The sequence below is a fragment of the Rattus norvegicus genome, chromosome 1 (assembly GCF_036323735.1).
Source record: "Rattus norvegicus strain BN/NHsdMcwi chromosome 1, GRCr8, whole genome shotgun sequence".
NCBI classification, from domain to species: domain Eukaryota; kingdom Metazoa; phylum Chordata; class Mammalia; order Rodentia; family Muridae; genus Rattus; species Rattus norvegicus.
In genome coordinates this window covers 67,417,180-67,440,112 of record NC_086019.1, presented here as the reverse complement: position 1 = coordinate 67,440,112, position 22,933 = coordinate 67,417,180, and the positions used below count along the sequence as shown (strand labels likewise).

The following is a 22,933-nucleotide window of genomic DNA, read 5'->3' as shown; positions in this document are numbered from 1 at the left end:
AAGCAAAGAAGTGCAGACCGACAGGAGCCGGATGTAGATCGCTCCTGAGAGACACAGCCAGAATACAGCAAATACAGAGGCGAATGCCAGCAGCAAACCACTGAGCTGAGAATAGGTCCCCCGTTGAAGGAATCAGAGAAAGAACTGGAAGAGCTTGAAGGGGCTCGCGACCCCAAAAGTACAACAATGTCAAGCAACCAGAGCTTCCAGGGACTAAGCCACTACCTAAAGACTATATATGGACTGACCCTGGACTCTGACCCCATAGGTAGCAATGAATATCCTAGTAAGAGCACCAGTGGAAGGGGAAGCCCTGGGTCCTGCTAAGACTGAACCCCCAGTGAACTAGACTATGGGGGGAGGGCGGCAATGGGGGGAGGGTTGGGAGGGGAACACCCATAAGGAAGGGGAGGGGGGAGGGGGATTTTGCCCGGAAACCGGGAAAGGGAATAACACTTGAAATGTATATAAGAAATACTCAAGTTAATAAAAAAATAAAAAATAAAAAAAAATTAAAAAAAAATCATCAGATCTTACTATAAAAGCCTATATTCAACAAAACTTGAAAATCTACAGGAAATGGACAATTTCCTAGACATATACCAAGTACCAAAGTTAAATCAGGAACAGATAAACCAGTTAAACAACCCCATAACTCCTAAGGAAATAGAAGCAGTCATTAAAGGTCTCCCAACCAAAAAGAGCCCAGGTCCAGACGGGTTTAGTGCAGAATTCTATCAAACCTTCATAGAAGACCTCATACCAATATTATCCAAACTATTCCACAAAATTGAAACAGATGGATCACTCCTGAATTCCTTCTATGAAGCCACAATTACTCTTATACCTAAACCACACAAAGACCCAACAAAGAAAGAGAACTTCAGACCAATTTCCCTTATGAATATCAACGCAAAAATACTCAATAAAATTCTGGCAAACCGAATCCAAAAGCACATCAAAACAATCATCCACCATGATCAAGTAGGCTTCATCCCAGGCATGCAGGGATGGTTTAATATACGGAAAACCATCAACGTGATCCATTATATAAACAAACTGAAAGAACAAAACCACATGATCATTTCATTAGATGCTGAGAAAGCATTTGACAAAATTCAACACCCCTTCATGATAAAAGTCCTGGAAAGAATAGGACTTCAAGGCCCATACCTAAACATAGTAAAAGCCATATACAGCAAACCAGTTGCTAACATTAAACTAAATGGAGAGAAACTTGAAGCAATCCCACTAAAATCAGGGACTAGACAAGGCTGCCCACTCTCTCCCTACTTATTCAATATAGGTCTTGAAGTTCTAGCCAGAGCAATCAGACAACAAAAGGAGGTCAAGGGGATACAGATCGGAAAAGAAGAAGTCAAAATATCACTATTTGCAGATGATATGATAGTATATTTAAGTGATCCCAAAAGTTCCACCAGAGAACTACTAAAGCTGATAAACAACTTCAGCAAAGTGGCTGGGTATAAAATTAACTCAAATAAATCAGTAGCCTTCCTCTACACAAAAGAGAAACAAGCCGAGAAAGAAATTAGGGAAACGACACCCTTCATAATAGACCCAAATAATATAAAGTACCTCGGTGTGACTTTAACCAAGCAAGTAAAAGATGTGTACAATAAGAACTTCAAGACACTGAAGAAAAAAATTGAAGAAGACCTCAGAAGATGGAAAGATCTCCCATGCTCATGGATTGGCAGGATTAATATAGTAAAAATGGCCATTTTACCAAAAGCGATCTACAGATTCAATGCAATCCCCATCAAAATACCAATCCAATTCTTCAAAGACTTAGACAGAACAATTTGCAAATTCATCTGGAATAACAAAAAACCCAGGATAGCTAAAACTATCCTCAACAATAAAAGGACTTCAGGGGGAATCACTATCCCTGAACTCAAGCAGTATTACAGAGCAATAGTGATAAAAACTGCATGGTATTGGTACAGAGACAGACAGATAGACCAATGGAATAGAATTGAAGACCCAGAAATGAACCCACACACCTATGGTCACTTGATTTTTGACAAAGGAGCCAAAACCATCCAATGGAAAAAAGATAGCATTTTCAGCAAATGGTGCTGGTTCAACTGGAGGTCAACATGTAGAAGAATGCAAATTGATCCATGCTTATCACCCTGTACAAAGCTTGAGTCCAAGTGGATCAAGGACCTCCACATCAAACCAGACACACTCAAACTAATAGAAGAAAAACTAGGGAAGCATCTGGAACACATGGGCACTGGAAAAAATTTCCTGAACAAAACACCAATGGCTTATGCTCTAAGATCAAGAATTGACAAATGGGATCTCATAAAACTGCAAAGCTTCTGTAAGGCAAAGGACACTGTGGTTAGGACAAATCGGCAACCAACAGATTGGGAAAAGATCTTTACCAATCCTACAACAGATAGAGGCCTTATATCCAAAATATACAAAGAACTCAAGAAGTTAGACCGAAGGGAGACAAATAACCCTATTAAAAAATGGGGTTCAGAGCTAAACAAAGAATTCACAGCTGAGGAATGCCGAATGGCTGAGAAACACCTAAAGAAATGTTCAACATCTTTAGTCATAAGGGAAATGCAAATCAAAACAACCCTGAGATTTCACCTCACACCAGTGAGAATGGCTAAGATCAAAAACTCAGGTGACAGAAGATGCTTGCGAGGATGCAGAGAAAGAGGAACACTCCTCCATTGTTGGTGGGATTGCAGACTGGTAAAACCATTCTGGAAATCAGTCTGGAGGTTCCTCAGAAAATTGGACATTGAACTGCCTGAGGATCCAGCTATACCTCTCTTGGGCATATACCCAAAAGATGCCTCAACATATAAAAGAGACACGTGCTCCACTATGTTCATCGCAGCCTTATTTATAATAGCCAGAAAATGGAAAGAACCCAGATGCCCTTCAACAGAGGAATGGATACAGAAAATGTGGTACATCTACACAATGGAATATTACTCAGCTATCAAAAACAACGAGTTTATGAAATTCGTACGCAAATGGTTGGAACTGGAAAATATCATCCTGAGTGAGCTAACCCAATCACAGAAAGACATACATGGTATGAACTCACTGATAAGTGGCTATTAGCCCAAATGCTTGAATTACCCTAGATGCCTAGAACAAATGAAACTCAAGACGGATGATCAAAATGTGAATGCTTCACTCCTTCTTTAAATGAGGAAAAAGAATACCCTTGGCAGGGAATAGAGAGGCAAAGATTAAAACAGACACAGAAGGAACACCCATTCAGAGCCTGTCCCACATGTGGCCCATACATATACAGCCACCCAATTAGACAAGATGGATGAAGCAAAGAAGTGCAGACCGACAGGAGCCGGATGTAGATCGCTCCTGAGAGGCACAGCCAGAATACAGCAAATACAGAGGCGAATGCCAGCAGCAAACCACTGAACTGAGAATAGGACCCCTGTTGAAGGAATCAGAGAAAGAACTGGAAGAGCTTGAAGGGGCTCGAGACCCCGTAGGTACAACAACGCCAAGCAACCAGAGCTTCCAGGGACTAAGCCACTACCAAAAGACTATACATGGACTGACCCTGGACTCTGACATCATAGGTAGCAATGAATATCCTAGTAAGAGCACCAGTGGAAGGGGAAGCCCTGGGTCCTGCTAAGACTGAACCCCCAGTGAACTAGACTGTTGGGGGGAGGGAGGCAATGGGGGGAGGGTTGGGAGGGGAACACCCATAAGGAAGGGGAGGGGGGAGGGGGATGTTTGCCCGGAAACCAAAGAATTATTATTAAGTATTAAATAAATTTAAAAAAAAAAGAAAAGAAAAAAATGGGAGGCATTGGGGTTAGAAGGATGTCTCTGAGATTAAAAGCACTGAATGCTCTTACAGAGGACCCAAGGTTGATTCTAGTAATCCACATGGTGACTCACACCATCAGCAACTACTGTTCCAAGGGATTCAATTCCTTTTTCTGGCCTCTGCAGGTACCAGACACAAATACAATATATAGTCGTACATGAAGATAGGACACCCATACATTTAAGAACAATGATCCTGCTTTTAAAACACAAAGAAGGTTAGCCATATAGACGTCTCAATGGTTAATAACACTTATTGCTCTCACAGGGGACCAAACTTCATTTCCCAAGCCCATATTGAACAGCTCGTAACTGCCTATAAGTGCAGATCCAGAGAGACTAGACATCTGCTCCTGGCCTCTACAGACACAAGCACATATGCACGTGAAGACTGATATGATAACAATCACAATCTTGCCTTTCTGCTTATTACACAGATTTTTGAAATTTATTTTTGTATTAGTTTTTATTGGTTATTTTGTACATTTACACTTCAACTGTTCTCTCCTTCCCAATTTTCCCCCCATAAACCTTCTACCTCATCCACTATACCTCTTGATTCTATGACGTTGCTCTTCCACCCACCCACCCAACCAACCACTCCTCCCTCACCACACTAGTATTCCCCTACATTGGCGCATCAAGCCTACACAAGACCAATGGCCTCCCCTCCCACTGATGCCTGATAAGTTTATCCTCTGCTACATATGCAGCTGGAGCCTTTATTATAGAGTTCTAACAGTACATGTATCAGTTTCTTTCCATACCAAGAAATTCCACACTTCTCTGTGGACAAGCACTGGGTAGCCTAACAATTCAGGTCTTTCCTAACTCACATGTAAAGAAAGAGGACATAGACACTACCACAGGTAGAGAAATGTGAAAACAAATCTCATGGTCACATTCTTTAGTTTGTGGTGCTATGTCTCTGTCTCTTTGTCTCTTCATATCCCCACCAGCCACTCCCTCACCCCCATATTTTGAAAACTGGTTCCCATGAGCCCAAGCTGTCTTTAAAAACACAAAGTAGACATCTGAACTTCTGATCCTCTTGTCTTTACCACTTGAGTTATGGAATTACAGCCACACACTCTCATCACCTGTTTGTACAAGACATCCTGCAGGTTAGACAGTCCCTCTGCTAATTGATCTATACCCACATTCCACAGTCATATTTTTTTTTTGGTTCTTTTTTTTTTTTTTTCGGAGCTGGGGACCGAACCCAGGGCCTTGCGCTTCCTAGGTAAGCGCTCTACCACTGAGCTAAATCCCCAGCCCAGAGTCATATTTTTTAATGTACTGTGAGAATTGAATTGATTTATGCTCATTATAGATGCAGGAATCCCCAAACTAAAGCGAAACGGGTTAGTTTGCAAAGGTTGTCACTACAAATCACCACACACTGGGTGTCTTAAAGTGTAGCAACTGATTTTGTCACACTTCAGGATGCTGAAAGTCCAAGATCACAATGTTGGTCGCAGGGCTTCTCTTTGGCTTGCAGGTGGCCATCTTCTCCTCTCTGTGGCCTCACATAGACAATTCTGTAAGCTTACACTACCCTGGGTATTTCTTTCCTCTCAAAAAGACAGGACTTATATTGGATTAGAGACCCACCCTTATGGCCTCATTTAGTTTTAATTGGTTCTTTAAATACCCTAAATCTGAATAGTCACATTCCGATGGAATGGGAATTTGGGCTTTAACTTGAGAATGAAGGAGATGCCAGTTTCCGCAAAAGACAAAATTATGTTAAAAGTTGATGAGAGAAGATTCTACAGGGGGCCCTAAAGGGAAAAGTGAACCTATCATGTGCCTTGATTTCAAAAGCAAGGTCTAAAAGGTAGTCAGTGATTGGCATGAGATGTGATGGATACTTCACAGAGAGCCTGTCAGGAGATGCGAATGTTTTTAAGATCTAGATAATATTTACTACATTGGAATTTGTGGTATATACTCTGTATCACTTATCTTGTCTATTCTACTCAATGAAAATTATATTTGTAACTATTATGACTCTGAATTCACTGGTAAAATGACTCAGCCTCATCAACTATGGTCAGTCACATCCAGCCATCACTTCAAGTGATCTTAACCACTGATGCCCTCTCTCCAGTCCCACCAACACCAACAGCCTGCAAGCCAGGACGAGCTTTCTTATTTGTTTTGTTTTGTTTCATTTTTATTTGCATTTTTGACAGAACAACAACAAAAGAATGAAATATGACGTGTGAAGTGATATGAAATCCAACTACTATGGGTTTTTTTGTTTTTTTTTTAGATCCAATTGGTAAGATATAATTGCCCACTTAAACATACAAAGCCCAGTACCATCCATCCCTTGAGAACATTAATAGCAACCTGTAAATACACAGAGCAGAATCTTAACATCACCTGCCATGGCTTCTCCCCTCTCTCCGGTTCCCTTCTCCTCCTCTCTCCCCTAGTCTCCTCCTCTTCCTTCAAACTTCTCTCCCGCCCATCCTTCCTTCTCCTCCAGTGACAGGCCTCCTTCTATCCTGTACTTGCCTCACCTGTGGCATCATCCTACATTTCACCCTTTTTGTCTAATTAAAAAAAAAACTTTTCTCTCAAATATAAGCTGAGCACAACTACTATCATTTTGTAATTAAGAGCATAAAATATATCTAACACCCAGTCCAACACTTTATCAGTTAAACAGAACATTTAGTTATCCATTCCAGCTTAAGAAAGGCTTAAAATCTGTACTATATCTTGGCTAGCTTGTATATTTCCTGATAACTATCCAATAAAATATGTATATTTAGAGTTAAACAGCCTGATAGGCTATGAGACTATAATGTCTTCAACCCCATCAGAAATCTGGGAATGACCAAATATCTATACACATAGGAAGCCTAACACGGCTTCCAGAACTGAGAGGTTGTAGAGACAAATCTCCGCTAGCACAGTCCCCTGTTAGCAACATGTGAGCACAAGTCTTCAGCCTTCTGGCCCAAAATCAACTGACAGACTCTAGAAATGCAGATTTTGAGGGGCTGATCACCCTGTCTTGGCAGAGTTTATCAGTCAACTATTCTGCATAATTTGTCCTTTTCTGGACAGTATTAGTCTGCAGATGAAAGAGGCAATTTTGTATAGTGGCTGCCTAGCCACAAAGTATTGCCTCACCTGGAGGTAGAGATGTTCACATTCTTCATTAAATCCACCAAAGGGTAACTGTTAGGAACAGATATGTCTCAACAAAAGATAAATAACTTTAAATCTCAAATTTTGTGAATTTCTGACGTTTTTGAAAACCACCTATCTATATAAGACAATCTGGACTGTTGTCTTTATATCTTAATAATATCTTGAAAGTTCTCTCACAAACTCAGAGCCATGACTTTGCTATTTGAATCTTAACTCACAGGTGTAATCAACTCAGAAGTTTGTAATGACAACAATAGAAGAACTGGCTCTAAACCTTGTAAACTTTTTTGACAAAAAAATTCTATAACAAAACAAAGATACGATTTAAGCTTAGTTACCAAATGAGATTATGACTGTACAATTCAATCTAGCTAATTCCTCCCTGTCAAATTACAACCAATTTTAAATTCCTCATAAAAACAACTTTAGAATAACCATTTTCAGCCCCCCAAAGTCCACAGAATTGGGGTGATGACTCCTCCATAACTTCTTCAAGCTGTACATGAGTGTTGAGATATCCTTGGGGGCAGGGGGTAGGAAGAATGAAGCAAATGCTGTAGCAGGATGTGTCCTGACTGGACCCAGCTGAAAGTCCTTGAGACCAGGATTCCAAGTAGGTCGGCACGCTCTGTAAAATACAACTCTCAAGAAAAAGTTTAGAATCGAGATATCTTTTTGTTTGATTCTCCTGAATAAATTTTTCAGGCGGTCTACCTCTATCAAATCTGATCAGTATGACTCTGGGAGGTTTCCAGAGCCTAACCACACTTTATAAAAACACAAAGACAAAATCTTTCTCCCAAAATACTGTATTCCTTAGTCTGAAACCAGAAAAGCTTGTATCTTGTACTCTCTCCCAGAGTAATAATATAACCATAAAACGCAAAGTCACACCCATCATGAATATTAAGCAAATTTTTTAAAAAGGAAGTAAGCTAAACAATGAGCCTGATGGGCTTTTTTACTCTGTGATATCGGGAAATTATCCCAAAGTTCCCGTGGAGCCCACGTTAAGAGAATTCGAGCTTCCTGTTGTGGTATATATCAAAAGTAACCACAAACCCTCGCTAGCCGGCATCAATGAGCCATATGGCCTTTAGCAGTGTAATTCATAAAACAAACCAAATACCTTTTATCAATTCCAGTATCAATAAGCAACACATCAAACCAGGACTTTATCCCAAAATATCTCAATCTGTTAAGCTCTCTACCCGGAGCCACAGATTTTTCTTTAACCTTAATAACTTCTATAATATATGTCTGCATTCACTCTGCCTGGTGTTACAGACATTTATCACAACTCTCTACTTGGAGTTAGTGACTAATTTTTCCCCTATCTAAGTTCTGAACCATGGATGAAAATCCCCACCTGATTCAGGTAATCTCTTTACTCTCTTCTTTCTAAAAACAAACTCAATCACCTTTTAATAATACCTGTAATTAAGAAGTAGCCTGTCTAACTAGGATTTCAACCCAAAGTTCCCGTGGAGCCCACATTAAAAAGAATATGAGTATCCTGAAAGACTTTCTAAACAACTTTCTTTAAAAAGCAGCTTTTAATCTCTGACTCTCTGATCTGACATTACTTATCACACAGCAGGGGACCTACAGCCTGCCAGCCCTGGTGGCTTCCCCTTTCTTTGTTTGAATTTCCCCTCCCCCCCCCCAGCTTAAGATATCACATGACTTAACATGGCGCCGGCCTCATCTTACTTAGAAAATAAAAACTTTCTCTCAACTCTCAGGATTACTAGTGGATTCTTGACCATCTCCTTGGCACGCCATCTGTTGTTGTAAAAATATAAAAATAAAAAAGTATAGTCTTTTACCCCGCTAGGTCTGCACCAAGGTGCCCAGATATCTGCTAGATATTTTGGTGGAAACACATCCCAGCCGCACTTGCCTACACTCAAACCCCCCCCCATAAAAGAACACACAACACAATAATCTTTGATCCAATTGGTAAGATATAATTGCCCACTTAAACATACAAAGCCCAGTACCATCCATCCCTTGAGAACATTAATAACAACCTGTAAATACACAGAGCAGAATCTTAACATCACCTGCCATGGTTTCTCCCCTCTATCCGGCTCCCTTCTCCAACTACTATGTTTTTAAATGATGCACTGTTAGAATGTTTTTCATGTACTCTTGCTATAAATATGAGCCAAGGACCCTGAAGCCTGCCTGGTATTAAATATTAACTTTCTCACCCTTGATATAAAATGCTCAGCCCTGCTTAAATGGCTTATCTTATCACCCAACTAGTGACTTACCCAGGTCCAGCTCTAACTGAGAACCTGCACAATTGCTAGTAGTCCATTATCTGACCATAATGATTAGGTATCTCAAGCAGCGATTACCCCAACTCAGCACAATGCAGTGCCATTTCCTGTGGGTTTGCCTAAATTGTGCAAATGGAACTACACAGAACAGAAGTGCACCCTAAGACTTTCCTTATTTCCTTCACCCTCTAAATTATACCCAAAAACACACATGCCTCACTATTTTTACAGATGCTGTGTGGTAATCATGGGCTATTTGGTGTAAAAGAATAAAGCTTCAGTAATAGGGGTGGTGGGGTGTGGAGGAACTGGATTCCCATCAAACCATCTTCAAGAGAAACAATCAGAGTTCAAACAATCTGACACTCTGTTCAGCAGTTACTCTCTACTGATTCTCTTTCTTGTTTTCTCTTGGGATCTGAGTCCTTCACTATGTAAAAATCATAGCACTTACCACTATTTCTGTGAGTTCCTTTTGAGTTTGCATAACTTCACTCCAGTAAGACCTCTGATTTGCCAAGTTGGATGTGACTTATTCATTATTTTTCTTTGTCCTCCATATCCTATCTCAGGTAAATAAACATCGTTTGCTATCCCTCCAGGCAAAGTCACACACACACACAGCATCTCCCTTCCTTGGGAACTTTCTAAAAGGTTTTTGTTATAAATAATCAAAAAGATATGCTGACAGAAGGGTTGAATATTGTGTGATGGATCTTGGAGACTGTGTCTAAGTGTAGAGTAGCTGACCTTTTTTGACTGTTTGAACTATCCACATGTATCTTTCTCTGGGCATGTAGTTCCTCTTCCTCTCCTCTCCATCTCTGCCTTTCATTATCATAGGTTTTCCTTACATGATCGTCCTTGCTTTTTCTTATGATTAGAAGCTTCCTTATCCCATATTCCTTCTGCTCTGATGTGGAGAATGTTGGATCTCTGTATTCTACCAAAAACAAAGCAGAGAAAGGTTTCTAGACTCTCAAGTTTCCAGAAGGATCCAGCCTACTTACCAAATGCTGTTAAGAAAAATGTTATTTAGGTATAATCTTAGGGTCATTGTAAATCACAGCAAAACCTGGTTTCCTGTTCCCTGTTTCCTGGTTACCCAATTTCTGCTGTTTCCCCTCCCACTGTTGTTTTTCTATATTTTCTGCTGAGCCAATTAGAGAAAGACTCATTTTCAGACATAGATCTGCCAGAGGAAGGCCCACAGCTGTTGGGAACTGCAGGTGAGAAAACTTTGACTAGAAATCTGCACAACTTGGTGAGAATGCATTCTGTAGATTGGCAGCACAATAGACTTTGAACTGTGCAATATAGAGATGGGGATATAGCTTAGTGGGTAGAATGCTTGCCTAGCACACACAAATCTGAGGTTTATCTCTAGTAGCACATTAACCAGACACGGTGGCACATTCCTGCAATCTCAACATTGGAGACATAGAGGCAAGAGAATCTGAAGAGGAAGGTAATCCTTGGCTATGTATAGTAAATTGAGGTCAGCCTAGACTATATGAGAGCCTGTAGGACAAAAGCTCATCCATGGAAAACCATAAGATAAAAAGGTAAATATGGGCAACACATATCACTCTTTCTGGATGTTTTGCCACTAAAGAGAGCCAAAGGTTTCAAAAGTTGGAAATTAAAGGTTGACATGAAAGTGTATGATAACTTTGATTGAAGATAAAATGTTCTAGTGAATACTGGTGTGTTCATTTGTAGGGAGGAATCAAAGAAAAGTGTTGAGTGTGTACTAGTCAGAAATAGCACTACCGGAAAAAGTAGGTTGTGAAAAATCTATGGGAAAAGTAGGTGCCAGGTCTAAGGCTGTAATAGCTATCACCTGTTTCATAGATATGACGCTAAAGAAGGTGCATCAGGAGAGCGGAGAGCAGTGGCTGTGCAGGTGTTGGGGTGGAATCTATGAGGGCAGTGGTGATCCCTCAAGCAAACAGGTCCCAGATCCTTCATGAATTTGCCACTATCTTCTCAAGAATTTTTGTTGTTTTCCCTTCTCAAAGTCTAAATTTCTTCTATCACAATGTGGATAATGTTTAATCAAGTTCAAACTTATCAGAGTCTGTCAAAGGGGAGGATATTGTATAGTGATTGAAAGATTTAAATGACTCTGTAAATGCTGTCCTACAACATTCTTATTCATCCCAAACTGCAATCTTGTTCCTCCAATTGTAGCTGGGGCTATATTTTATAATTCTTCTGCTCTTGTATGCTGTACCTGTCATTGTAGAATTTTCTTTGTTCATTTTGTAAACTTCAGACTGAGAGATTGAGTAATTTTAAGAAGTTAAGTCGTTGCCTCATAGATTCTTAAGAACGAACAGTCCTCAGCACAGTTTGGTGATTGGTGGTTGGTGGAATGTGGAGAAAGAGGAGACAAACAATTTCCAAAACTGTAAACCATTCAAGTTCAATAGTAATGTGATCTACACAGATGATTTTAGGCTGTCCTGTGGGTGCTTTAAAGAAAAAGGGAAAAGGCAGGGAAGGGTTGTAGCACAGAAGGAAGAGTATGTGTCTAACTCATAAGCTCTGAAGTCAGTCATCTTGTAAATTGAGGATTGTTGATACCTGCATCCCAGAATCGTGGAGTGAAGGAAGAAGGACAAGAAGCCTACGCCTATCCTTGACAAAATTAAGATTCATAAAACCATGTCTCAAAAGACAAAAAAAAAGAGAATGAGGAAATAGAAGGAAAATGAGAGATATCTGCTTTTGATAGCACACATATGTAATTGTACTACTTGAGAAGCACAAGTAGGAGGACTGTTATAAGTTCAAAGCCATCCTGACATACATAGAAAGTTGTATGCCAACCAGGGCTACATAGGAAGAACTTACTTAAGACAGGAGGAGGGGAGGAGGAGAAAATGGGGGAGAGAGAGCAAGGAAGGAATTGGAAAGAGATTAACTTTAATCCAATATTTGTTTAACATTTCCATAACATTATCTAACCAAACTTTCATATCAGTATGTTGTCAAGGACTGTAAACTTTATTAATGAGATATTGCAAGTTGATTCCTCCATAGAATTTTAAATTTGATGATCATTGTTGCTCTTTCACATCTCAAATTGAAGTCAATATTATGTGAGTCAACCCATCTGCAAAAGCAGTATGACACAACAGGGCCAGAAATTGACCATTGCTGAAATTTCAGACTGAGAAATTAAGTAATTTTAAGAAGTTAATTTTTTCCTGAGAGACACAGCCAGAATATGGCAAATACATAGGCGAATGCCATCATTAAACCACTGAACTGAGAACGGGACCCCCATTGAAGGAATCAGAGAAAGGACTGGAAGAGCTTGAAGGGGCTTGAGACCCCGTATGTACAACAATGCCAGCCAACCAGAGCTTCCAGGGACTAAGCCACTACCCAAAGACTATACATGGACTGACCCTGGGCTCCAACCTCATAGGTAGCAATGAATAGCCTAGTAAGAGCACCAGTGGAAGGGGAAGCCCTTGGTCCTGCCAAGACTGAACCCCCAGTGAACGGGATTGTGGGAGGGAGGGCAGAAATGGGGGGAGGATGGGGAGGGGAACACCCATAGAGAGGAGGAAGGGGAGAAGTTAGGGGGATGTTGGCCCGGAAACTGGGAAAGGGAATAACAATCGAAATGTAAATAAGAAATACCCAAGTTAATAAAGATGAAAAAAAGAAGTTAATCTTTTATTGGATATTTTATGTATTTACATTTCAAATGTTATCCCCTTTCCTGGATCCCCCTTCTCCCATATTTCCTCTCCCTTCTTCTATGAGGATGCTTCCCCTCCCATCCACATATTTCCACCTCAATACCCTGGCATTCCCTACACTCTGGAAATGAACCTTCACAGGATCAAGGGCTTTCCTCCTATCGATGCAAGACAATGCCATCCTCTCCTACATATGCAACTGGAGCTTTGGTTTTCCCCCCCTCCCCATGTGTACTCTTTGGTTGATGGTTTAGTCACTGGGAGCCCTAGGGGGTCTTGTTGTCCTTCCTATGGGGTTGCAAACCCCTTCAGCTCCTTCAGTCCTTTCTCTAACTCCTGCATTGGGGTCTCCATGCTCAGTCTGATGGTTAGCTGTAAGCATCTTTATCTGTATCAGTAAGGCTCTGGCAGAGCCTCTCAGGAGACATCCATATCAGGCTCCTGTCAGCAAGCACTTCTTGGCATCAGCAGTAGTGACTGGGTTTGGTGGCTGTATATTTTATGGATCCCCATGTGGGGCAGCCTCTCTATGGCCTTTTCTTCAGTCTCTGCTCTACTTTTTGTTCCTGTATTTTCTCCCATGAGTATTTTGTTCCCCCTTCTAAGAACTGAGGCACTTTGGTCTTCTTTCTTTTTAATTTTCCTATGGTCTGTGAATTGTTTCATGGTTATTCTGAGCTTTGGAGCTGCATACCATGTGTGTTCTTTTATGACTAGATTACCTCACTCAGGATAATATGTGCCAGGTTTCTTTTCTCATTTCCAGTGTCATGATAAAAAAAAAAAGTAAGTCCTCTGGCAGAAGAGATGTCTTAGTCAATAAATTCTTTGGTGTATAATGAGGACCTGTATTCACATCACCAATACCCATATCAAAGCTAGGTGTAGTAGTGTGGGTCCTCACCTCAGCATTGGGACTGGCATGTGGCGGCAAAAAGGAGATAGGCAGATATCTAGAACTCATGGATCAACCAATAAGTTTAGTAAAATACTTTGTCTCAAAAACATAAGGTGAAGAGTAATTAAGAAGTCACATGACATTGACCTCTGACATGAATGTTCACAAATACACATACATGAAAAAAACTCTGATTATTCAGTGCTACTTGTAAATCATTAATTCATGCCCTCTCCTGTTAACTCATTTTACTCCCTCTGCTCCATTTAAGGAAGTCTGCAGTCAATATTAGGGGAAGCCATTTTTACATAAATAATATTTTACATACATAATCCTGTGAAATCTCCTACCCACAACATGTTGGAATCTTCCTTTCTCTCTTGCCCTGTCTTACCTTAAAGCATATTGAAGAGATCTCACAGGTAAAGAGAATATTATGTCTTTCCACCAAGAAAATCTCAAGAAGAGGCTGGAGAGACACTTCTTGGAAAGATGTTAAGAGTGATTGCTGCTGTCAAATAGGTTCTGCATCCAGTTGTCAGCATATAAGTCAGGCATGTCACATCTCGGGCGTTCTTGGACCTCTGCACTCATGCACATATATGCATAATTAATTTTAAAAGCTAATTTCAATTAGTTGTCCAATACCAAATGATCTGCCTTGAAAATATACATACAAATCACATTATATGGACTAAGTAAGTTGAATTTAGGACTCTCTCTGTATCTCTCTCTCTCTCTCTCTCTCTCTCTCTCTCTCTGTGTGTGTGTGTGTGTGTGTGTGTGTGTGTGTGTGTGTGTGTGTGAACAGCAATTAATGAAAAAATGAGGCTATACCCATGAAAGAGAGCAGAGAGGGAGTGGGAGAGCATATGAGATGGACGGTTTGGAAGGAATAAAGGAAAGGGGCAATGGTGAAATTATATCAAATTTAAAAGAGACAATGTAAAGGAGACAAATTCAGAGATATTCCCTGAAGCCATTACTCATGTAAATGTTCCCTCTTAGCAGAGGAAAGGAGCCTCTGTCGAAGCCCTAGTAAGAAAGAAGGTAGGTGTGTAATGAAATATTCATGCAGAGTGATAGCTGATCATTATCTCTCTGGGTCAATAATGCTGTCTTCAATCAGTTTCCTCATATCCACACACCATTTTATTTAAGCTGTGCTAAAACAAATGTAATAAAAATTAACCTGCTGCTTTTTTCTTACTGTTGTTTTTGTGGCTTGCCCAAAGAGGTGATCAACTTTATTTTTTGAGAAAAGATTCTCACTGGACTTGGAGTTCACCAGTTTAGTTTGATTGGTTGCCCTGAGGAGTCTCCCATTTCTGCTCCTCTAGTACTCAGATTTTAGACAGGCACATGTAATGTTACCACTCTCTCTACACAGTTGGACATCAAAACTTATGTTCTCATGATTTTGTAGCAATTACTTTACTGACTGAGCAATCTTCTCAGCCCCTTATTGTACAGAGACATGATCTAGCTATGCATTCCAGTCTGTACTTAAACTTACTAGGCAGCCCATGCCAGCCACAGAGTAAAATCTTTCTTCCTTGTCTTCCAAGACTTGCAATGACAAGGGTACACCACCACCACACCCAGATTAAATTTTACCACTTTAAAATTAAGTGTCATTAAGTGTATTTAAAATGTTTTTCAACCATATCCCTATCTAATTCTAGATGTATTTCATCATTCAAAAGAAAACAAATCCCATACCCTTTGAGTGATAATTCTTTGCTCCCCCCTCCCTCAGGCCCCTGAATCCACTAACATGCTACTTCTTGTAAACTTAACTATTCTGGTTACTTGTTATAAGTTGAATAATGCATCGTATAACATTTTATGTCTAGATTCCTTTTTGTTTTTTTTTTTCTTTTTCTATTTTTCGGAGCTGGGGACTGAACCCAGGGCCTTGCGCTTGGTAGGCAAGCGCTCTACCACTGAGCTAAATCCCCAACCCTTAGATTCCTTTTTGTATACCGTTAAAGTATATCTGTCATCCTATATATACATTTTTCATTGCTTTGTTTAGCCTTTTGAGAGAGGTCCATTGTATATCCTTCATAATTCAGGCCTCAAATTTGCCATGATCCTGCCTTCACATCCCAAGCACTATGATTACAGGTACATGCTACCACAATCAATGTGTTTCATTCCTTTTTATGTCTAAAAGCTATACATCAATTGGAAATATCACACTTCATACATCCAATATATTTATTTAATTTTTCTCACCTAGACACATGCTAGAGTTATCTGAGAAGAGGGAACTTAAACTGTGAAACTGCCTCCATGACATTGGTTTATAGACAAGTCTGTGAAGCATTTTCTTGATTAGTGATTGATATAGGAGGACTCAACTCATTGTGTGTGGTGCCACCCTTGGGCTGGTAGTCCTAATTTGTATAAGAAAGCATGCTGAGCCATCATGGAAATCAGGCCAAAGAACAGCATTACTCCATGGCCACTCTTCAGTTCTTCGCTCCAGGTTCCTGACTTGATTACCCTTCCCAATAGATTATAAAGTGTACACTGAAATAAACCCTTTTCTTCTCAAATTCTTGAAAAAAAGCTAAGACAGGTTGTTTTTATATTCTAGCTATAATGAGAAATGTTACAATAAAATTTGTGCACAACTCTTGTTTGAACACACGTTTTTTGACAATAACTTCTATTTTTGCTTTGACAGTTACATACATAATCATCCTTATGACATCTCCCAGCACATTCTCCTCCACCACGATGTCTTCTCCTCCTGCTTTTAACAGTCAAATTAGGACTATCTGCTGGAATATTGACTCATCCTGTGGGCTTGATCTTGTATTGAAGTGGTGAACATAAATCTTACTTATGTGCAGCTTGCCCAGTTTTGTTGTGTTTTTCTCTTGCAAGTTAAGGATTTACATTAGCCAACTAATTTTATTGTGAGCAGAGTGCATATTGGCAATTGTGGAAGCATAGGCACACCTTCCCCCATCTGGTAAAAGGTAACAATATGCATAAGCATGGCAAGAAGTGGTGAGTTTTTTCTAGCTTGAGTGTGAAAGACTTGCAAAGGAAGTAGACTGGGTATACTAATAAAGGAAAGGAAAACTACTTGGAGGCAGCATTGAAGAGATGGTTCAGTTTTTATAATGCTTACATCCAAGTGTGAGGGTTGAGGTTTGTATCCGCAGAAAACTGTGACCATTGGACAGAGAGGTTCACCTATAATTACAGCCACAGGAGTTAGAAAAATCCAATTCTTGAAGCAATCTACCTATCAAGGTTAGTTACAGCAATGAGCTCTGAATTTGGTTCAGAGACCCTGTCTAAGTGAGTTAGGTGGAGTTGCAGTAGAAGGTGATGCCTAACATCAATCTCAGGGCTCCACATACATGTGTACATATGTACATACACAAACATACCCATACATACATACACTCATGCATATGTAGAAAACACCCACACATGAAAAATTAAAACATAAAGCCAGGCATAATCCCAACACAAAAGAGGAAAAGGCAGGCAGATTTCTAAGAGTTTGCAGCCACCTTTGTCTACAGAGAAAGTCCTAGGCTAGCAAGGACCTTGTGTCATGGAGAAAAAAAAAGGTAAGACCAATAAATAAACACCCTGCTTTCTTAATGTTCTAGGAGTCTACAAGATGAACACCAACATGTCTGCAGTGAACTTCATGAATATGTCTGGGAGTACTCGATCAGTATCTGCTGGCTACATTGTTCTGGATATCTTCTCATATTTGATCTTTGCACTCACCTTTGTGCTTGGAGTCTTGGGCAACGGGCTCGTGATCTGGGTGGCCGGTTTCCGCATGAAACGCACTGTCACCACCATCTCTTACTTGAACTTGGCCATTGCTGACTTTTGCTTCACCTCCACTTTGCCATTTTACATCGTCAGCCTGGTCATGGGAGGAATATGGCCATTTGGTTGGTTCATGTGCAAGTTCATATATACTGTAATAGACATAAACCTATTTGGAAGTGTCTTTCTGATTGCCCTCATAGCATTGGATCGCTGTGTTTGTGTCCTGCATCCAGTCTGGGCTCAGAACCACCGCACCGTGACCCTGGCCAAGAAGGTAATCATTGTACCCTGGATTTGTGCATTTCTCCTTACTTTGCCAGTTATCATTCGTGTGACCACAGTCCCTAATCGACTTGGACCAGGGAAAACAGCCTGTGCTTTAGACTTCTCACCCTGGACCAAAGATCGTGCAGAAAAGGATAAAGTAGCTATCACCATGTATACTGTCAGAGGAATAATCAGGTTCATCCTTGGGTTCAGCACTCCCATGTCCATTGTAGCTATTTGTTATGGGTTAATAGCCACTAAAATCCACAGGCAAGGTCTTATCAAATCCAGCCGTCCCTTGCGAGTTCTCTCTTTTGTTGTGGCTGCCTTTTTCCTCTGCTGGTGCCCATTTCAAGTAGTGGGCCTCATACGCACAATCCAAATCCGTGAACACTTGAGGAACATACCTCAAAGCACTCTAACTGCTATGAAAATCACAAGCTCTTTGGCTTTCTTCAATAGCTGCCTCAACCCAATCCTTTATGTCTTCATGGGCCAGGACTTCAGACAAAGACTAATCCACTCCCTACCTGCCAGTCTAGAGAGGGCCCTGAGTGAGGACTCAGCTCAAACCAGTGACACAGGCACCAACTTGGGAGCCAACTCTATTCCTGAAAACCCAGCAAATGCAATGTAAAAACAGGGATTTAGCTTCCAGATTCACATGCTTTGAGTTCCACTGTGCTATAGTCACTCCTTGTTGACTTTCAGGCTACAGGCTCATTAGGAAAACTTGAAATGACCTTTTAGACTTTTGTACCTCAACCCAAGGTGGCCAATAAAGAAAAAACCATATAGACTGAAATAATTACAAATGACAATACTATAGTGTCATTACCAGTATGGTCCATTTCTAGTCCACTCTCAAGTTGTAAACTCGAAAATTCTAGTGAGTGTCCTTTTGCAGGAAATAGGTATATGCTCCCTTTAGAAAAGGGAGCCAACCCTTAGATTCTACCTCACACCAGTCAGAATGGCTAAGATCAAAAATTCTGGTGACAGCAAATGCTGATGAGGATGTGAAGAAAGAGGAACACTTCTCCATTGTTGGTGGGATTTCAATCTGGTACAACCAGTGTGGAAATCAGTCTCAAACAGTTCCACAGAAAATTAAACATTGTATTACCTGAGGACCCAGCTATACCACTTCTTGGCATATACCCAAAAGATGCTACAACATATGACAAGGATACACGCTCCACTATGTTCATACCAGCCTTATTTGTAATAGCCAGAAGCTGGAAACAACTCAGATGTCCCTCAACAGAGGAATGGAAACAGAAAATGTGGTACATCTACACAATGGAATACTACTTGGCTACTAAAAACAATGACTTCATGAAATTCTCAGGCAAATAGATGGAACTAGAAAATATCATCTTGAGTGAGGCAACCCAATCAAAAATATACATGTTATGCACTCACTGATAAGTGGATATTAGCCCAAAAACTCGGAATACCCAAGATACAATTCAGACCATAAGAAGCTCACGAAGAAGGAAGACCACAGTGTGGATGCTTCAGTCCTTCTTAGAAGGGGGGACAAAATATTCATGGGAGGAATTACAGGGACAAAGAGAAGAGTTAAGCAGAGACTGAAGGAAAGGCCATCCAGGGATTGTGCCACCTGGGAATCCAACCCATGTACAGCCATCAAACCCAGTCACTATTGCTGATGCCAAGAAGTGCTTTCTGACAGGAGACTGATGTGGATGTCTCCTGAACCTGATGTGGATGTCTCTGCCAGAGCCTTACTGATACAGATGAGGATGCTTACAGCTAACCATCAGACTGAACATGGGGACCCCAATGAAGTAGTTAGAGAAAGAATTGAAGGAGCTGAAGGGGTTTGCATCCCCATAGGAAGAAAAACAATATCAACCAACCAGACCCCCTAGGGCTCCCAGCGGCTAAACCACCAACCGAAGAGTATACATGGAGGGACCCATGGCTCCAGTTGTATATATTGCATTGTCTTGCATCGATAGGAGGAAAGCCCTTGGTCCTGTGAAGGCTCATTTACCCAGTGTAGGGAAACGCCAGGGTGGGGAGATGGGAGTGGGTGGGTAGGAGGGAAAGCCTCCTCTTAGCACTAGGAGAAGGGAGTATGACAGAAGGGGGTGAACTGGGAAAGGGAATGACATTTGAAATATAAATACATAAAATATCCAATAAAAATGCAAAAAAAAAGAAAAAGAAACTGAAGCCAAATGGGGAAAGACTTCTGTCCCTTGAGCTCTTTTATTGCAACGACCCAATCTCTTTTATTGTAATATTTGGTCTATCTGTTGCCACCATGAGACAAGTGTTTTCACTTGTGGCTCTCAGTGTAGCCACACCTAAATTAGTATAGTTTATATTGTATCTGGCATTTGACGTACATGTTCTAAAGGGAATGAATCCAGAATAGAACTCCTGTTCCCATTCTCAATGGCAGTAAATAAGTATCATACCCCAACACACACACACACACACACACACACACACACACACACACACACACACACACACACATTTGATGGCATTTGGGTTCTTTGGTCTTGGTCATTCTAACTACAGTAAAATGAAATCTCAAAGTACTTTTAATTTACAGTTTCCTGCTGGCTAAGGATTTTGAATATCCATCAAATGTATTTCAGCCATTAATAATTCATTTTTTGAAAAACCTCTGTTCATTTTCTTGGCTGTTTTTGATTGTGTATTGTTGTTGTTGTTGTTGTTGTTGTTGTTGTTGTTGTTATTTAGGGCTTTTTGTACATTTTAGATAATATCCCTCTGTCAGATGCGCCAAGGACCATCCTTGTCTTGGAAAGGGGTTCTGAGAGAAGGGATGTCTGGGAGCTACAAAACGAATGACTTGAAATCAAATCATGGAGCCAAGTGGACATTGTGTTCTGATTGATACAGCATTTCCAGTCTGCTTCTCACTATGTTCTGCTTTCCCTCTGGAGATCTCTCTGTCTATATTCTGCATGCTCGCTATTCTAAGAGATCTCTCTGTCCGTGTCCTGTGTGTGTGTGTGTGTGTGTGTGTGTGTGTGTGTGTGTGTGTTCACATGTGTATGTGTGTGCATACAAGCAGCTCTCTCTTTTTATCCTAAAAAATTCTGTAGATAGCTCATCTCCTGCAGAGCAAAGGTAGTCTTTTACTTTACATATCGATCCAGTTATTTACTCCAGGTTTTCCTTTATGAATCAGCATCCCATGACCCTCTGATTCTTAGGAGACAGTATATATTTTTTTCTTAACATTGCAAAAGAATTCAGAGATCTGTCTCCCTTTGTTAATCCTAGGTGATAAACCAGTTGGATGGAACTCTGCCCTGAAATTACCATTTCTACCACATTTGGCCTGGTTTTGCTGTGTCCCAGGCTGACCTTGAATACAGGAATCTACCTGCCTTTTATCCTTCTGACAAGCTAGCTCATTAATGCAGCTGCCTTTATTAGTTTAGATTCATAAAGCCCCTCATACTTCATACTGCATCCTCATATTTTGTAGTTAAGAAAGTATATATTTTTGAACTCATATACTTAGAGCTCTTTCCCATAGCCTCAATGGCTGTCTTGAAGTACCCAGTGTTTATTATTTTACTGAGACATACCCATACCCTCAACTCCTGGACTGGAGCTATTTCTCATTATCACAGAGTCATTATCATGAATAGGGAGGACATTCCTCAAAAAATGTGAAATATATACATTATTATATAAATAAGCCATAACCCACAGCAGCCATTGACACTCGTGGAGGCCCACATTGGGGCCCTGTCTCAGGGGCAGGAATCATGGCACTCTATTTCCACCAGGGCCACACCTGGCTAAAGTCCTATTTGAAAACATCCTTTCTGTGCTCGCTTCGGCAGCACATATACTAAAATTGGAATGATACAGAGGAGATTAGCATGGCCCCTGCGCAAGGATGACACGCAAATTCATGAAGCGTTCCATATTTTCTTCATAGCAGCCTTATTTATAATAGACAGAAGCTGGAAAGAACTCAGATGTCCTTCAACAGAGGAATGGATACAGAAAATGTGGTACATCTACACAACGGAATATTACTCAGCTATCAAAAACAATGACTTTATGAAATTCATAGGCAAATGGATGGAACTGGAAAACATCATCCTGAGTGAGGTAACCCAATCACAGAAAAACCCACATGGTATGCACTCATTGATAAGTGGCTATTAGCCCAAATGCTTGAATTACCCTAGATGTACAGAAGACATGAAACTCAAGAAAGATGACCAAAATGCAAATGCTTCACTACTTCTTTAAAAGGGGAACAAGAATACCCTTGGGAGGGAATAGGGAGGCAGTTTAGAACAGAGGCAGAAGGAACATCCATTCAGAGCCTGCCCCACATGAGGCCCATACTTATACAGCCACCAAACTAGATAACATGGATGAAGCAAAGAAGTGCAGGCTGACAGGAACCAGATGTAGATCTCTCCTGAGAGAGACAGCCAGAATACAGCAAATACATAGGCGAATGCCAGCAGCAAACCACTGAACTGAGAACGGGACCCCCTTGAAGGAATCTTAGAAAGGACTAAAAGAGCTTGAAGGGGCTTGAGACCCCATATGAACAACAATGCCAACCAACCAGAGCTTCCAGGGACTAAGCCACTACCCAAAGACTATACATGGACTGACCCTGGGCTCCAACCTCATAAGTAGCAATGAATAGCCTAGTAAGAGCACCAGTGGAAGGGAAGCCCTTGGTCCTGCCAAGACTGAACCCCCAGTGAATGGGATTGTTTTGGGGAGGGCAGTAATGGGGGGAGGATGGGGAGGGCAGTAATGGGCGGAGGATGGGGAGGGGAACACCCATAGAGAAGGGAAGGGGGAGGGCTTAGGGGACTGTTGGTCCAGAAACCGGGAAAAGGAATAACAATTGAAAT

General features: G+C 40.8%; 1 protein-coding gene, 1 long non-coding RNA gene and 1 other non-coding gene across 6 annotated transcripts; 2 read left to right on the top strand and 1 right to left on the bottom strand.

The window, feature by feature from the left end:
- Positions 1-6,010: 6,010 nt before the first annotated feature.
- LOC108349528 (uncharacterized) lies at positions 6,011-17,842 on the bottom strand. Of its 2 annotated transcripts, XR_001835628.3 has the most exons (3): positions 17,706-17,842; positions 14,335-14,524; positions 6,011-10,266 (listed from the first exon to the last, which is right to left on the bottom strand). It is a non-coding gene; the product is annotated as an uncharacterized LOC108349528 (long non-coding RNA). The 2 variants fall into 2 exon arrangements; XR_010062957.1 differs by lacking the exon at positions 14,335-14,524 and having other exon boundaries at positions 17,706-17,841.
- Positions 10,300-22,122, top strand: Fpr1 (formyl peptide receptor 1). Of its 3 annotated transcripts, XM_039103536.2 has the most exons (3): positions 10,307-10,552; positions 17,582-18,030; positions 21,988-22,122. In XM_039103536.2, exons 2-3 carry the CDS (start codon positions 17,593-17,595, stop codon positions 22,000-22,002), a joined length of 453 nt encoding a protein of 150 aa, XP_038959464.1. In that variant the 5' UTR covers positions 10,307-10,552; positions 17,582-17,592; the 3' UTR covers positions 22,003-22,122. The 3 variants fall into 3 exon arrangements, with proteins under 3 accessions (XP_006228050.1, XP_038959464.1, NP_001099686.1); XM_006227988.5 differs by lacking the exon at positions 21,988-22,122 and having other exon boundaries at positions 10,300-10,552; positions 17,582-20,219; NM_001106216.1 differs by lacking the exons at positions 10,307-10,552; positions 21,988-22,122 and having other exon boundaries at positions 17,593-18,800.
- On the top strand, positions 21,874-21,980 carry LOC120100140 (U6 spliceosomal RNA). Its single transcript, XR_005499933.1, has one exon. It is a non-coding gene; the product is annotated as a U6 spliceosomal RNA (small nuclear RNA).
- Positions 22,123-22,933: the final 811 nt, after the last annotated feature.

Bases quoted from the DNA above. Each gene is read 5' to 3' on its own strand.
- Fpr1 (XM_006227988.5), top strand. From the start codon at position 17,593: ATGAACACCAACATGTCTGCAGTGAACTTCATGAATATGTCTGGGAGT.